This window comes from Ranitomeya variabilis, chromosome 4 (assembly GCF_051348905.1).
Source record: "Ranitomeya variabilis isolate aRanVar5 chromosome 4, aRanVar5.hap1, whole genome shotgun sequence".
NCBI lineage: Eukaryota > Metazoa > Chordata > Amphibia > Anura > Dendrobatidae > Ranitomeya > Ranitomeya variabilis.
The window spans coordinates 703,286,354-703,302,951 of record NC_135235.1 but is presented as its reverse complement, the minus strand read 5'-3'; the positions used below and the strand labels follow the sequence as shown (position 1 = coordinate 703,302,951).

The window sequence follows — 16,598 nt, the reverse complement described above, 5'->3', positions numbered from 1 at the left end:
GGGCCACTGACACGTAGTGGAACGACCCTGCACTTTTGTTGAAAGCCACCATGGACCTTGCCATCCAGGTGGATAGATGCCTCAGGGAGAGACATACACTGAATCTGCTGCTTGTTGTTCTTTCTGGGGAGGACACACCGGTGCAGATGGACAAACCTATGCAGGTGGGAGCAGTATCTTCTCAAACTGGGTTGCCTGCGGTTTCACTGTGGTATGGGGGTATGTCTCTACTGTGGTCTTACGGGTCACTACATCAATGTCTGCCCAGCTCTTGCCAAAGTATGTTCTCATCTCATAAGCCGAGTCCCCTTGGTTGTGTGGAGGGAGGCAACCAGGGTGTGTATATTTCTTCCATCTTTATGTCACAGTGTACCATTCATGTTGAAGTGGTAGTTGGCGGGGTTACTGAAACAGTTCCTGTGCTTATTGATAGTGGAGCGGGAGTCAATTTGGTGGATTCTCGCTTTGTCCAGACACATGGTCTGTTGAGTAAGATGCTGGCGAGACCCCTAAGCGTTCAGGCAATTGACTCTGTCCCACTTAGCCAGGGGAGGGTGACCCAAGTTGTAGATAATATTAACTTGCATATAGGGACTCATCACGAAGAGTCCCTGTCATGCTACATCTTGGAAGTAGGCCAACTCCCATCGTCTTAGGCCTCCCTTGGTTGAAGAAACACAACCCGGTCATAAATTGGCGGTCCAGGGATGTAGTCAGCTGGGACCAGTTGTGCAAGGACTGCTGCCTGGGAGCTACGATATCTGCCGTCCTCCTTAAACCTACTCCTTCTTTTCCGGAGGCAGAGCAGAGGTGCTGCCAGGGAGTATGGGCAAGACTCAACTCTAACCACAAGTAAACCCTGAGTCTCGGAATCCTTTTAGGAGGAGGGGTCAGGGGAGGATTGTGGTTCCCTCTGTATGTAGTGAGGGTAAGAGTTTGGCGACACAGGGGGACGCCTCTGCTGTCGGTTCCTCAAAGAGTTCACCATCCCTTGGCAAACGCATGCGTGGAAATAAACATTCAGGTCCAGACCTGTGTGTGAATGAATACGTGTGGGTGTGCACCAAAAACATCAGGTGGAATTATGCTTCTGGGACTTGGAGTTCTAGGGTGATCGGGCCATATCGAGTGTTGGCTATTGCCAGCATGGGGACTTTCCAGCTGGAGTTACCCCCAGTAAAGCATATACACAATGTATTCTACAGGTCAGTGCTCTGGAGATTTGTGGCGCTTCCGGAGCCTACGTTATTGCCATCTCCACTGGGCTGCGTTTGGCATAAACCTGAGGTTCAGGTGACTGCAGAGGTGAACTCTGGTGGATCGAGGTGTCCTCACCGTACATCATTTCTGATGTTGAGGGTCCAGGGGCCCCTCATTGAAAGAGGGGGTACTGTCGCGATCCATTTTTGGATTCGTGGCAGCTCTTATTCCACTCTGTTTTAAATAGCTTTTTTCCTTTCAGGACCAGCGGGGGTGAATGTCAGTTTTCCCTCGCTGGCAATTTGCTGTAACTGCAGAGGTGCTAGGTTAGCTGATGTGGGTGGTGACCACTCCCTCCGTCCTTTAAATGGTCACCTGATCCATCAGCTGACTGTCGGTGATAAAGCAATCTACATTGACCAAGCCTGGAGTAAGGAGCTTGCTGGCTGCTGAGGTGTATCAGCTGGTTTTGTGAGTTCAGGATCCTGGTACCTTTATTCTGCTGTGCTTTGCAGCAGAGGAAATTGTAAAACTAAGTTGTGTTATTACCTCGTCAGTCTCATGTTTGTCACTTTCCCCTGTGTTGTACTATCTGCAGTGGGCCAGTGTACTAGACAGGACAGTGTGAGGTGACAGCGAGGGATGAGGTTCCTGACATTAGTGGGGGGAAGGACCCACTTAGAGCGTTAGGGAGTGCAGGGTCAGGCTCAGGTTTGAGCAGGAGGTGACCAGTCCTCATTTCCCTTCCTCACCTCTTTACCATCTCTTTGTGTGTCGTGCCATCTGCTGACCGACCCCCCCCCCCCCCCCCCCCCCGTTGGGTCGCTATATATATTGTGACACTCTTGTTATTGACCCTGGACTGTGGCCTGATTTACGCCTTTGTCTTTTCCATTGGTTATCTACCTACTCTCTCGGTATTGACCCCGGAACATCTGACTCTTCTGCCTCACGGCCTGTCTGTGAGTAGTGACTATCATCACACTCTGGCAAAATATGTTTCTAGAGCCGCAGTAAAAGAAGATGTTTTCCTCATCATGAAGTAGTTATTTCTCCTGTCACGTGTAATGAATATCTCCTGCAGTATTGCTAATGCTGATTCCAATGTCTGTAAATGAGACGACAATTAGCGCTATGGAAGATGAGTCTATGAGAAACATATTCAGCTGCCAACTGCGAGGAAGAAACTGCTTGTTGTCTGTGGCCTAAAATATATAGGTTTTATTAGTAGATGGAAAGAAGAAAACTACTGTAAAGTAATAAAAACACCTTTGCTGCTTGAGTCCCTGCCAGTCTCTGTATTTCCTGGTCATTCCCAATGAACTCAGGATTCCTACAGCCAATCAGTCGCCGAAGCAGTGAGTAATGTAATGAGCTGGCCGGCTCTGACTGTTCTGTTATCATTGACATAGAAGAATCTGTGACAGACACTGCCCCCGTGTGGCCAGAAGTTATACCTACGCCGAATGTGATTACAGGGAAACAAACTGTATTGGCTAAGCTCCCCCCTGTTGTGTCATGTGACCAGGAAGGAGAGAGAGAAGGAGAGAGAGAAGGAGAGCCCGGGAAATTTCTCTGTGCAGAGAGAAGTCTGTATATGCTGGTGCCCTCCTGTGAATGCGATATAACAGATTGTCTGGATGATCCCTCTCCCTTGAAAGCTGACTTCCAGATCCTGAACCCACGAACTGTAAACGGGTCCTCTGTTGAGAGGCCGAATATTCACTCAGCGGTGACATCTCCACAGATCCTGAACCCACGAACTGTAAGCGGGTCCTCTGTTGAGAGGCCGAATATTCCACCCCTACCTGCCGTACCCCAAGGACTACAGTCTGGACCTGAGAGACGGAGCTTTGTTTAATCCCTCCAGACAGACGCAGACGTGAGTGCTGGACGTGCAGAAAGGTGGGACACATGTCCAGAAATTGCCCTACCCGAGAAGAGCGGTGGCAGAGATCCGCTCACCCCTCTGAGGGTCCTGCTAACTGGAAGGAACGACGCCCCTGGAGGGAATGGTACGGCTGGAAGAGAAGAGTTCCACCTAGGACAAGACAGCACCGCAACATGTTGCGCCCCTGTCGTTCTCAGCCTGACTCCCCTCCTGTGATACCTAGAGAGATGGATATCACTAATACTGTGGGAGACACCGACACCGGGGATGTAGAGGTAGAAGACATACCTACCCCGGCTCGCCTGACTGACACGTCTGAACCCCTTACCTCCTCGACTGACTTACCGACTGGGGTGGAGAGTGGAGTGACTGATCGGGGAGAGAGACTAGCACCCGTTAGGCGGACAGCGAGGACCACCGCAGGAGTGCCCCCGGGACAGTCCTACAGAGACCAATATGTGTGGCCCTCTTCACAGCCGGGTCCTACAACCTCCACAGCCATCGCCGCCCTGGAGACAGTCGTTGACAGGGACTGCCAACCTTCAAGTGGGGGGGCGTGTAATGAGCTGGCCGGCTCTGACTGTTCTGTTATCATTGACATAGAAGAATCTGTGACAGACACTGCCCCCGTGTGGCCAGAAGTTATACCTACGCCGAATGTGATTACAGGGAAACAAACTGTATTGGCTAAGCTCCCCCCTGTTGTGTCATGTGACCAGGAAGGAGAGAGAGAAGGAGAGAGAGAAGGAGAGCCCGGGAAATTTCTCTGTGCAGAGAGAAGTCTGTATATGCTGGTGCCCTCCTGTGAATGCGATATAACAGATTGTCTGGATGATCCCTCTCCCTTGAAAGCTGACTTCCAGATCCTGAACCCACGAACTGTAAACGGGTCCTCTGTTGAGAGGCCGAATATTCACTCAGCGGTGACATCTCCACAGATCCTGAACCCACGAACTGTAAGCGGGTCCTCTGTTGAGAGGCCGAATATTCCACCCCTACCTGCCGTACCCCAAGGACTACAGTCTGGACCTGAGAGACGGAGCTTTGTTTAATCCCTGCAGAGACAGACAGGCCTGCGACGTGGGAAGATAACCTCCTGGAGTAAAGAGACTGGTAACGTGTGGATAGGGAAAGTGAGGGAAAGCTTGTTATTACACGTTAATTCTGTGAATAGGTATATTTTGCATTGTTTATTACTGTGTTCCACTGTGTTAAGAAAATGTTTAACAGTAAAGATACGTTTGTTAAGATGGAATCTGAGTGTGGAAGTTTTGCTGGGCCAGATCATGGATATACATGGGCGAACTTGCCCTCGTTCACTTCAAGTAACATAGCTAGTGATTGGGAGCATGGAGGAGATGTCTTAGCAATTTAGTTTCTTTGAGTCTATAGAAGACTAGAGAGTACAACATCTACACCTTCTAACTCCAGATATGTTTCCCCTTATTATCTACAGTAATTGTATTATTACACTGAATTCTTTATAATGATCCATCTGCTCATCTTCTCATTCAGATCTCTACAATATCAGATCCTCTCAGTGGACATCTCACTATCCATCAAGGATAGATATGGACAGAGACAAGATGGCAGAGAGAATATTACACCTCACCCTAGAGATCCTATTCTGGCTTACTGGAGAGGTGAGAGATTCTGATGACATCACATTACATTATTCTTATCTATGGGAATAACAGATGGACGGAACTGGGGAGGTGAGGACTCTGGAAATGTCTGTAGTGAGATTTATTAATGTGTCTCTCCATTACCAGGATTACACAGTAGTGAAGAAGACCTCTAGTAGACGCTATCAGGACCCTGTGTCAGATGGATGGGGAAGACCTTTGAGCCCAATCACGGGGCCTCCATCTCACCCCCTGATGCATGAGGACATCAGTGACCAGAAGATACTAGAACTGACCTACAAGATGATTGAGCTGCTGACTGGAGAGGTGACACTGCTGGGAATGCTGGGACATTATACAGTAACGCTATGAAGGAATTGGGGGATGACGGTATCATTGTATGTGTCAGGTTCCTATAAGATGTCAGGATGTCTCAGTCTATTTCTCCATGGAGGAGTGGGAGTATTTAAAAGAACACAAAGATGTATACAAGGATGTCATGATGGAGGTTCCCCAGCCCCTTACATCACCAGGTAATAGACAGGACTACATACACACGACCTATCTGTACGTATAGAGTAAATTCAGTCCATGTATGTGTTTCCTCCAGATCTATCCAGTAGGAGGACAACACCAGAGAGATGTCCCCATCCTCTTCTTCCACAGGACTGTAAGCAAGAAGATTTCAATGTTCCTCAGGATCATCAGGTAGAAGAAGAGATTGTGTCATGAGATCTCTCCTATGATGTGTAGATGGCTGTGAAGGTCTTGTGCTCAGTCTTGTTTTATCTACCAGTATTATAAGTATTATATGTTTTATACTTGTGTAGTGAGAACGGTGGAGATGGCAGGATTAAAGCTTATTATAGATGTGACTTCTTCTATGACTTTTACAATATTTGTTTCAGGGTGAAGATCTAACCCAGGTTGATATTACAGAGACATATGTGAGCGATGATGAGCGGTGTAAAATGAAGATTCTTACATATGACTACCCAGGTGAGTAGTAACTAGTGATGAGCGAATTTGTTCGGAAAACGATCGCCAAACAAATTCAACATGAATATGGCACATTCGCAGTATAGCATTCTAAATCTTTTTTCACTAGCTAAATGTGAAACAGAATGTCATATCCCACTTTGTCATTTAGTGCTGTGTTGACATTGTTCTGTGATTTGAGCAGTTGTGTGTGAAGAAATATTTTAGGGGGGCAGTTGCTAGCATGATTCACAATGCCAAATCTCACCTTGTTGTTTAGTGGCTGTGAAATTCAACAGTGTCCATAGCTCATGCACATTAAAAAAAATATATAATTTCTCAGTCCCCCATGACAGCACAACGGAGAGGGGATCCGCCCTTCAGGGACAGGAAACCTACAGATAAAATTGCGGTACCTCTCCCTCGCATCAGTTGGTTTCCTGTCCCTGATGGGTAAACCTTCAGTGTGCGGTACCTGGGAAGAAGAGGCAGGAGCCGAAGATCTGGGGCCCGCCAGTCCGGGTACTGGCAGCGGGGAGGCCCCTGCCACGGCTGGTGTGGTCCCCGAAGCCACCACCGCTAGGACCGACGTTTCTGTGGGGTGAGCAGGGGAAACAGGGGCTGCCCCTCCGTAGAGGAGGCAAGGGCTACCGGGGTCCGGTCAGAGGCACATGAGAACGGTGCCAGATGATGCAGGTGGAGCAAGATGTCCGCCGATCTGGAAACTGAGTACTCCTTCCGGGCCCCCGGGCGGGCACATGCGCAGAGATGCTCCCCAAGTAACGCGGTGCAGGAGAGGACCGGAAGTGTAATTTCCCTCCAATCTGACCCCTCTTCCTTGGGGGAAATAGACCCGGATATGTCAGACTCCTCCTCATCCTCGGATGAGGAAATGGGGGGTGTCATTGTTTTCCCCTGGATGAGGTAGACATGTGTTGTGAATTCTGCTCTTGGGTTCCCTCCGGTGGTTGTTGGTGGTAATACAGTTGTCCCTGGGTTGCAATCCTGGGCAGGTGTCCCTGCTGATTGCAGCTCTGACTGGGGTATTTAGGTCTGCAGGATCCATTAGCCCTTGCCAGTTGTCCATTGTTCTTGGAGGTTTTGCATCTCTGTCTGTTCCTCCTGCCCTGCTGCCAATTCAACAAAGATAAGTGTCTGGTTTTTGTTTCTTCAGCACACATGCAGTGTGCTTTACAATTCAGAGCTATTCATTGTGTTTTCTTGTCCAGCTTAGACTGGGTTTGGATTTTTTCAGTCATGTTGGATTCTCAGGAGATGCAGATATACATTCCATGTCTTTAGTTAGATGGTGGAATTTTTGTATTATCTGCTGTGGATATTTTTAGGGTTTTAATACTGACCGCTTAGTATTCTGTCCTATCCTTTACTATTTAGCTAGAGGTGCCTCTTTTGCTAAATCCTGTTTTCTGCCTGCGTGTGTCTTTCCTCTAATACTCACAGTCATTATTTGTGGGGGGCTGCCTATCCTTTGGGGTTCTGCTCTGAGGCAAGATAGAATTCCCATTTCCATCTATAGGGGTATTTAGTCCTCCGGCTGTGTCGAGGTGTCTAGGATGTGTTAGGTACACCCCACGGCTACTTCTAGTTGCGGTGTCAGTTTAGGGTTTGCGGTCAGTACAGGTTCCACCTACTCCAGAGAACGTCTCATGCGGCTCCAACGTCACCGGATCATAACAGACATGCTAGTAAAGGCAGTTAGATCCACTATGGGGGTGATGGACCCTCGTCCTAATAAAACTGTCTCGGATATTATGTTTGGAGGATTGGGCCAAAAGAAACGCAGGGTGTTTCCACGTAATGAGAATATCCAGGCCTTAATTAAAAAAGAATGGGGGAGGCCAGATAGGAAGAATTCTTCGGTACCTTCCCTTAAAAGGAAATATCCCTTTGAAGAGGAAGCATCCACAACTTGGGACAAGGCCCCAAAACTGGACGTTGCTGTCGCTAAAGCCTATAAGAAATTTGCCCTCCCCTTTGAGGACGTGGGTACACTTAAAGACCCCTTGGACAAAAAGCCGATACCTTTCTTAAAGGGGCTTGGTAGTCAGCAGGGGGAAACCTTAGGCCAGCTATAGTGGCAACATGTACCTCCAGATCCCTAATGATATGTGTGGATCAGCTGGAGAAACAACTGAGGGAAGGGGCACCTAGGAATAAAATCTTAGAATCCACTCCCATGATAAGAGGTGCAGCGGCCTTTCTGGTAGATTCGTTGGCTGACTCTGTCCAATTAACATCCAAATCCACAGCCCTCTCAAATGCAGACCGGAGAGCTTTATGGCTTATATGTTGGCCAGGGGTCTTAACAAAACTTAAATTATGCTCGATCCCATCTGAGGGCCAATATTTATTTGGAGAAACACTAGATGATATCCTCCAAAAAGCCAGGAATAAGAAAAAGGAATTCCTGAACCTAGGACCTGTGTCATTTAAATGGTCCTTTCGGAGCAAAAAGTTTTTTTTCATAAAAAACCCCCGAGAGAGCAAAACAGATGGGATGAGGAGGAGAAGAAAAAAGAGGGTTCCTCTTTGGCAGTTCTTCCCAAGACAAAAAATCCTTGAAGTGAAAGTCTCCCCAGGGTGGGAGGAAGATTAACCCTTTTCCTTCTGGCCTGGGAAAAAATCTCAAACAGCCCTTGGATCTTAAATCTAATCAGGTAAGGCATGCGGATAGACTTTTACTCTCTTCCCCCTCAAAATTACATGGTGACTCACCTAAGATCTTCTATACGGGAACAAAAGGCCTTAGAAAGCGAGGTCATGAACCTGGTAGAAAAATCAGTTCTTCAGGAAGTCCTTCCTCAAGAGATGGGAAAGGGTTTCTACTCCCCATTATTTCTAGTATCAAAACCAGATGGCACTTATCGGACAATAATAAACTTATGGAAACTGAATGGATACTTCAAAGATCAAAGATTCATGATGGAATCAATAAACTCCATCATCAAAATACTATTCCCAAACTGTTTTATAACCGTCTTGGATCTTAGCGACATGTACTATCATTTCCCCATGCACGAACAGTCCCGGAAATTCCTCAGAATAGCAGTTTCCATAAGAGGGGAAATAAGGGAATTCCAATACAGGGCCCTTCCCTTCAGAATATATATAGCCCCCCGCTTATTCACAAAGCTGATAGCAGAAATGATGGCGCATCTGAGGGAGCAGGTCATTCTTATAATTCCCTATTTGGATGATTTTTTAATAGTGAGCGACTCGGCCCAACAATGCAGAGAGCAGAGGGACAGAGTAATGAGAACCCTAGGGAACCTTGGCTGGCTACTAAATTTGAAGAAATCAAGGCTAGAGCCCAGCAGAGTACAAGAATTCCGGTGGACTCCCAAAAACAAGAGAGTCGCCTCCCAGTTCACAAAAAAGAGAAAATTATCCAGGTAGTGACAAAAGCCTTACGGAATCCCTCCATGACACTGAGGGAAGCCATGTCACTACTGGGATCCCTTTCTGCCTGTTTACCGGCAGTCCAGTGGGCACAACTACACACAAGGGATCTCCAATGGGATATATTGGAAAATTAGCGAGCCCTAAAAGGTCACTTAGAGGGTCACATAACTTTAAATTCTTCTTCTATTCATTCCCTACTGTGGTGGAAGGATATCAACAACCTATCCAGAGGGATCCCTTGAGTAACAAGAGTGTCCCACATAATTACTACCGATGCAAGCCCCACGGGATGTGGGCTTCACATGGACAACCGGGTTACTCAGGGAGAGTGGGGGAGCCAGGAACTAGGAGCTTCCTTGAACCAGAAAGAACTCAGGGCTGTAGGTCACGCTCTGTCAAAATTTCTACCTTTTCTGTCCACATATTCTCGGACAATCAAGAAACGGTATTTTCTATAAACCATCAGAGGGAACCCAGGTGCCGAGATCTGATGGACACCTCCTCCAGGATGCTCAGATTCGTGGAGGAAAACCTTCAGTCCCTTTCTGCATTACACATTCGGGGGGTAGAAAATAAAAAAGCAGATTTTCTGAGCCACACTCAGCTAAGGCAGTGCGCGTGGGTTTTAAATCAGTTCATTTTCGATCAGATTGCGAAGATGTGGGGAACCCCAGAGATAGATTTATTTGCCAATTTCAACAGCAAAAAGAGGCATTTTGCTCTCTGAATCCCAGTGGGAATCCTCAGGCCCTAGATGCCTTCACGATCCCATGGACTCAAACCTTAACATATGCCTTTATTCCAGCAGTCATACGGAAAGTCAGAGAAGACAAGACAAGGATGATACTTATAGCCCCTTTCTGGCCAAGAAGAACTTTGTTCTCCTGGCTGAGGATACTATCAATCACCGACCCTTGGATCCTATGGATCTCAGGGCCCGGTGTTACATCCTCAGATGGCAAGCCTTCATTTAACAGCATGGAATTTGAAGGGGCACTGCTGAGAGATAGGGGGTTTTCAGAGAACTTAGTTTCTACACTGTTTAAAAGTAGGAAACAAGTTACTGGGGAAAAAAAGTAGGAAACCAGTTAAGCAGGAAAAGAAATATTATGTCATTGGAATCACTGAAACTTGGTGGGATGATACACATGATTGGAATACAAGGCTAGAAGGATACAACTTATTTGCAAGAAACAGACTTGATAAACAAGGAGGAGGTGTAGCATTGTATGTTAGAAAAGCATATATCTGCACAGAGATTGAAGCTTCAGAGACTGGGAGTTCCGTGGAAACTGTTTGGTTAAGAATACAAGTAGAGAACAATGGAAAGGACACCATTGTAGGCATTTACTACAGGCCGCCTGTGCAAGCTGAAGATATGGATGAAATCTTTATGCATCAAATGGCCAAGTTCTTAAAAAAATATGACATAGTTGTCATGGGAGATTTCAACTATCCAGACATTTGTTGGGAATCTCTCTCAGGCAAAACTAACAGGTCAAGCAAATTCTTATCCTCTCTTGCTGACAATTTTATCTTCCAAAAGGTTGGAGAGAAAACAAGGGGATCTGCTACCTTGGATCTAATCCTCATAAACAGGGAGGAAATGGTTGAGGAGGTAAGAGTGGCTGGGACCCTAGGAGGTAGCGACCATGCTATTTTAGAATTTTGGATAAATAGAGGAGGAAGACCTGTGAAGACTCAGACGTCAAGGTTAGATTTCAGAAAGGCAGATTTTAAGGGAGTCAGAAAGAGAATTGGAGGGATCCAATGGCTGGATATCCTTAAGGACAAAAATGTCCAGGAAGGATGGGAAATCTTGAAAAATTAGATTCTCAAAGCAAAATCATTAACAATACCAAAAAGAGGGAAGAATAGGAAGCATTTAAGGAAACCAGGATGGATGAACACAGAACTTAAACACATGCTAAAAGGGAAGAAGGAAATGTTTATCAAATGGAAAGAGGGAGGCATATCTAAAGAAGAATATAATGCTGTCTACAGAACCTGCAGGGCACGATTCAAATTAACTAAAGCTGACAATGAATTAAAGCTTGCAAGAGATGTCAAAAGCAATAAAAAGAATTTGGGGGATATGTTAAAAGTAAAAGAAAAGTCAAAGATGCTATAGGATTTTTACAGGATGAAAATGATGAAATGGTAAGAAAGGATGTTAAGAAGGCCGAACTTTTAAATTCCTATTTTGCATCTGATTTTTCTCAGAAAATTTAACATGAACTGATTTTCACTGTCCTATTAAGGGAAAAGAAGAATCCAGGATATCTATAAACAGAAAGAAAGTGAGGAAACACTTAGCTAACATAAATGAATTCAAGTCTCTGGGTCCAGATTAATTACACCCCAGAGTACTGAAGGAGATAGCAGAAGAAATTTTTTAACCACTCTCCATAATCTTTGAAAATTCTTGGAGAACAGGAGAAGTCCCAGAAGACTGGAGAAGAGCAAATGTTGTTCCTATCTTCAATAAGGGGAAGAAGGTGGACCCAGGGAACTATAGGCCGGTGAGTCTGACGTCTATAGCAGGAAAGATCTTTGAACAAATTATTAAACATGTATGTAAGTACCTGGATAAGAATGAAGTCATTAAAGAAAGTCAGCATGGGTTTGTAACTAATAAGTCATGTCAGAGTAACTAAATTTCCTTCTATGACAGAATCACTGACTAGGTGGCTCAGGGAAATGCTGTAGATATAATATATCTTGACTTCAGCAAAGCATTTGACAAAGCATCTCACACAATCCTGATTGAAAAAATGACTAAGTATGGAATGGACAAGGCAACTGTTAGGTGGATTCATAACTGGCTTAGTGATCGGACCCAAAGAGTGGACGTAAATGGCTGCACATCCAGTTGGAAGAATGTCTCAAGTGGGGTACCACAGGGCTCTGTCCTGGGCCCTGTATTGTTCAACATCTTTATCAATGATTTAGATGAAGGAATTGAGGGTAAACTGATTAAATTTGCTGATGACACAAAGCTAGGAGGGATAGCTAATACTAGACAAGAGAGAGAGAGGATCCAAAAAGATATAAATAACTGGAGCAGTGGGCAGCAACTAACAGAATGATTTTTAACAGGGAAAAATGCCAAGTGCTACATCTGGGCAGTAAAAATGAAAAAAGCATATACAGAATGGGAGGAATAGGGCTAACAACAGCACATGTGAAAAAGACTTGGGTATACTAATAGATCACAGACTGAACATGAGTTGACAGTGTGATGCAGCAGCAAAAAGGGCAAATACCATTCTGGGATGTTATCCAAAAATAAGAAAAAACAGCCGCACAACTCTAATCTTCCGTGGAATAAAAAAACCTATGTCCTTTATTTCATTTGCACAATATGGACAAGGTTACAAAGGAGGGACGTTGACAGGACATGTAGAAAAACAGAAAAGGATTACTGCCGTTTTGTTTTGCGTATTGCACGCTTCAACGGGTCCGTGGTCTTTTTCTGTTTTTCTGCATGTCCTGTCAATGTCCCTCCTTTGAAACCTTGTCCATATTGTGCAACTGAAATAAAGGACATAGCTTTTTTAATTCATGGGAGATTAGAATTGTGCTGCTGTTTTTTCTTATTTTGGGTAACTTCGCATTGTGTGAGTGAGCAACTCTATACACCATGAACATACCGTGTAGTATGTCGTTGACCCAGAGTCCATCTCCACCAGTAAGTCGATTTTTGTCTTTGTGCCATTCAATTTTTTCTTTTTTTCTTCTTGTGATTACAATTCTGGGATGTATTAACAGAAGCATACAGTCTAGATCACGTGAAGTCATTATTGCCCTCTACTCCTCTTTGGTCAGACCTCATCTGGAATACTGTGTCCAGTTTTGGGCACCACATTTTAAAAAAGACATCAACAACCTGGAGCAAGTTCAGAGAAGAGCGACCAGAATGGTGACTGGTCTGCAAACCATGTCCTATGAGGAATGTTTACAGGATTTGGGAATGTTTAGCTTGCACAAAAGAAGACAGAGGAGACTTAATAGCTGTCTACAAATATCTCAAGGGCTGTCACATTGTAGAAGGATCATCTTTATTCTCATTTGCACAAGGAAAGATTAGCAATGGGATGAAACTGAATGGGAGGAGACACAGATTAGATATTAGAAAAAACGTTTTGACAGTAAGGGTGATCAATGAGTGGAACAGGCTGCCACAAGAGGTAGTGAGTTCTCTTTCAATGGAAGTCTTCAATCAGAGGCTGGGCAAACACCTGTCTGGGATGATATAGTGAATCCTGCTTTGAGCAGGGGGTTGGACCAGATGACCCAGGAGGTCCCTTCCAACTCTAACATTCTATGATTCTATGATACTGCAAAAGCTTATGGTAAAGTCTGGAAAAAATTCCTGTCCACCTCCAGGGTAAGAGTACAGGTTGGGGTCCCAATTACTGAAATCCTTGAATTCCTACAGAAGGGACTAGAACGAGGCCTGGCAGTCAGTACTCTAAAGGTACAGGTCGCAGCTTTAGGGGCACTATATAATCATGACATTGCAGGTAACCCATGGGTAACACGGTTCATTAAAGCCGCAACAAGATCCATACGCATAGTTAGTTGAAAGCTACCATCTTGGGACCTAAATCTGGTACTATCCCGATAACAGGTCCCCCATTCAAGCCCATAGATGCAGCCCCTCTCAAGAACTTATCCTTTAAAACTGTCCTGGTAGCTCTAACATCGGCACACACAGTAAGCGATATTCATACTCTATCTGAGGGTCCTCCTTTTACGAAAATTTTAGATGATAGAGTTATCCTAAAGCCTGACCCGGCCTAACTACCAAAGGTAGCATCTCGGTTTCATAGGTCTCAAGAGGGAGTCCTTCCTTCCTTTTGCTCAGATCCTAGGAATAGGGAAGAGGAAAAATTTCACACCTTAGACGTTATCCAAGAAGTCAAGAAGTATCGTTTCTCCTTGTGGAGATTGCCATGCTAAGAATGCTGAGATTAGGAGATTTAAAGCTGCAATGCTCCTCTGGGAAATATGCTAATTATGAAAGTTGTCTTCAGAGAGGAAGAGAACTAGAACTCTAGTGCCACCTATTAGAAGTAGCAATTCTACAAGTCAATGTTGACTCTTTAATGAGCCTTGTCACATGACTTAGGATAATAGCCAAACCAGAATCTCAATTTGCAGACCTAAGGTTCACCCAGAGTTGTAAGAAGGAAGGTTCTCTCTTTGTGTTTTTCTAAGGTCTAGAAAGTGACTCAAGGCGTCCAAAAGTAACTATGCAAGGTGGATAAGAGATGTGATAGCCTTGGCCTACTCTTCCAGTAGGAATATTGTTCCAGAGAGCTTGAAAGCTCATTCCACAAGGGCCATGGCAACCTCATGGGCAGAGAGGTCTGAGGTACCGATAGAACAAATCTGTAAAGTGGCCATATGGTCATCACCTTCAACCTTTTTTTTAAAACACTATCGCCTAGACCTAGCCTCCACGTCTGACTTTACCTTCGGAAGACGCATTCTTCAGGCTGTGGTCCCTCCCTAAAACTACACATCTCTATAATTCTCTCCGTGGGGCTGTTATGGGGGACTGAGAAAAGCATAGTTACTCACCGATAACGGTATTTCTCAGAGCCCATGACAGCACCCGCTTATTCCCTCCCATCACGTGTGTGGTGAGCAAGTTTTACTGTTCATAGAGTGTTTTTGTATAGGCACGGTGTTTCTTCTAATAAGCAGTATTATAATGTGTGTATATATATATATATATATATATTGTTGTCATTAACCTGGAGGTCCTCTGATGCTCTGGAAATAAAACTGATGTGAGGGAGAGGTACTGCCCTTTTATCTGTAGGTTTCCTGTCCCTGAAGGGCGGATCCCCTCACTCCATGGTGCTGTCATGGGCTCTGAGAAATATCGTTATCGGTAAGTAACTATGCTTTATTTCTGTTGTGAAATGTGACACAGACCACCATAGCCCACCTTGTCATTTTGTGGCGGTCATATTATTATAATTTATTTATATAGCACCATTAATTACATACAGAGTTATAGATATCGTTTACAGTAAACAAATTTACAGTGACAGACTGGTACAGAGGGGAGAGGACCCTGTCCTTGTGGACTTACATTCTATGGGATAATGGGGAAGAGACAGAAGGTTGGGGGTGCAGCAGCTCTGGTGGTGGTGAGGCGGCAGCGCGGGGGGTGGTGGTGAGGTGGCAGAATTGTTATTGCAAGCTGTAGGCTTTCCTGAAGAGATGGGTTTTCAGGTTCCGTCTGAAGGATCCGAGGATGGTGGATAATCGGACATGTTGACGCGTGGAATTCCAGAGGATGGTAGACATTCTGGAGAAATCTTGGAGGTGAACGAATAAGTGTGGAGGAGAGAAAGAGGTCTTGGGAGGATCGCAGATTACCTGAGGGAAGATATTGGGAAATTAGTTCAGAGATATAGGGAGGGGCAGGTTGTGGATGGCTTTGTAGATCAGTGTTAGTAGTTTGAGCTGGATTTGTTTGGGAATTGGGAGCCAGTGGAGGGATTTGCAGAGGGGAGAAACAGGGGAGTAATGAGATGGATTAGCCGGGCAGCAGAGTTGAGGACAGACTGGAGTGGTGCAAGAGAGTTGGCGGGGAGGCGACAGAGGAGGGTGTTGCTGTAATCGAGGCGGGAGATGATGAGGGCATGCACAAGATTTTTAGTAGATTGAGGTCTGAGGAAGGGACGGATTCGGGCAGAATTTAAAGTGGAGGCGACAGGAGGTAGCAAGAGTTTGGTTGTGTGGTTTGAAGGACAGTGCAAAGTCGAGAGTTGCTCCGAGGCAGCGGATTTCAGGTGCAGGAGAGAGCGTGATGCTGTTTACCATAATAGATAGATCGGGTCGGGGAGATACGCGAGATGGAGGAAAGATGATGAGTTCGATTTTGTCTACATTGAGTATTAGGAAGCGAGAGGTGAAGGAGGATATGGCTTATAGACACTCTGGGATTCTGGACAGCAGAGAGGTGACATCTGGGCCAGAGAAGTAGATCTGAGTGTCGTCCGCATACAGGTGGTACTGGAAGCCATGGGACTTTGAGTTGTCCTAGGCCAAGTGTATGGATGGAAAAAAGTAAGGGCCTCAGGACAGAGCTTTGAGGGACACCCAACAGAGAGGGCGGGATGAGGAAGTGTGGAAGTAGGAAACGCTAAATGTGCCAAAGGAATGAGGCAATCCAGGACAGGGCAAGGTTTTTGATGCCAAGGTTAGAAAGAATCTGTAGCAGTAGGCTTCATATGAAGCTGTCTGCAGAACTAACGCATTTAAAAAAAAAATTAATTTTTTTCTGTTGCTGAATGTGATTCAGCCTGCCGTATCCTGCATTGTCATTTTGTGGCGGTGATTTTCTGTTCCTCAGCCGATCCAATCTGCACCCGTGGTTCCAGAGTCCCTACAGTGTTTGCCTGCATTCTTCATCTTCCGCTTTAGTCAGCTGCCACCTTCTGTAGGTCAGCCATGGA

General features: G+C 45.4%; 2 protein-coding genes across 2 annotated transcripts in view; both read left to right on the top strand.

Annotated features, from left to right (window-relative positions):
* The window catches only part of LOC143766445 (uncharacterized), a 459,812-nt gene that overhangs the window by 227,350 nt on the left and 215,864 nt on the right, over positions 1–16,598 (top strand). The gene's annotated exons all lie outside the window — the stretch shown is intronic.
* LOC143766457 (uncharacterized) overlaps positions 1–16,598 on the top strand; it is a 55,443-nt gene that overhangs the window by 18,581 nt on the left and 20,264 nt on the right. Inside the window, exons 2-6 of the mRNA XM_077254171.1 lie at positions 4,607–4,734; positions 4,864–5,043; positions 5,126–5,249; positions 5,327–5,424; positions 5,625–5,715. Of these exons, the coding sequence (XP_077110286.1) occupies positions 4,663–4,734; positions 4,864–5,043; positions 5,126–5,249; positions 5,327–5,424; positions 5,625–5,715 (565 nt within the window). The 5' untranslated portion in view covers positions 4,607–4,662. The remainder of the gene's footprint in view (positions 1–4,606; positions 4,735–4,863; positions 5,044–5,125; positions 5,250–5,326; positions 5,425–5,624; positions 5,716–16,598) is intronic.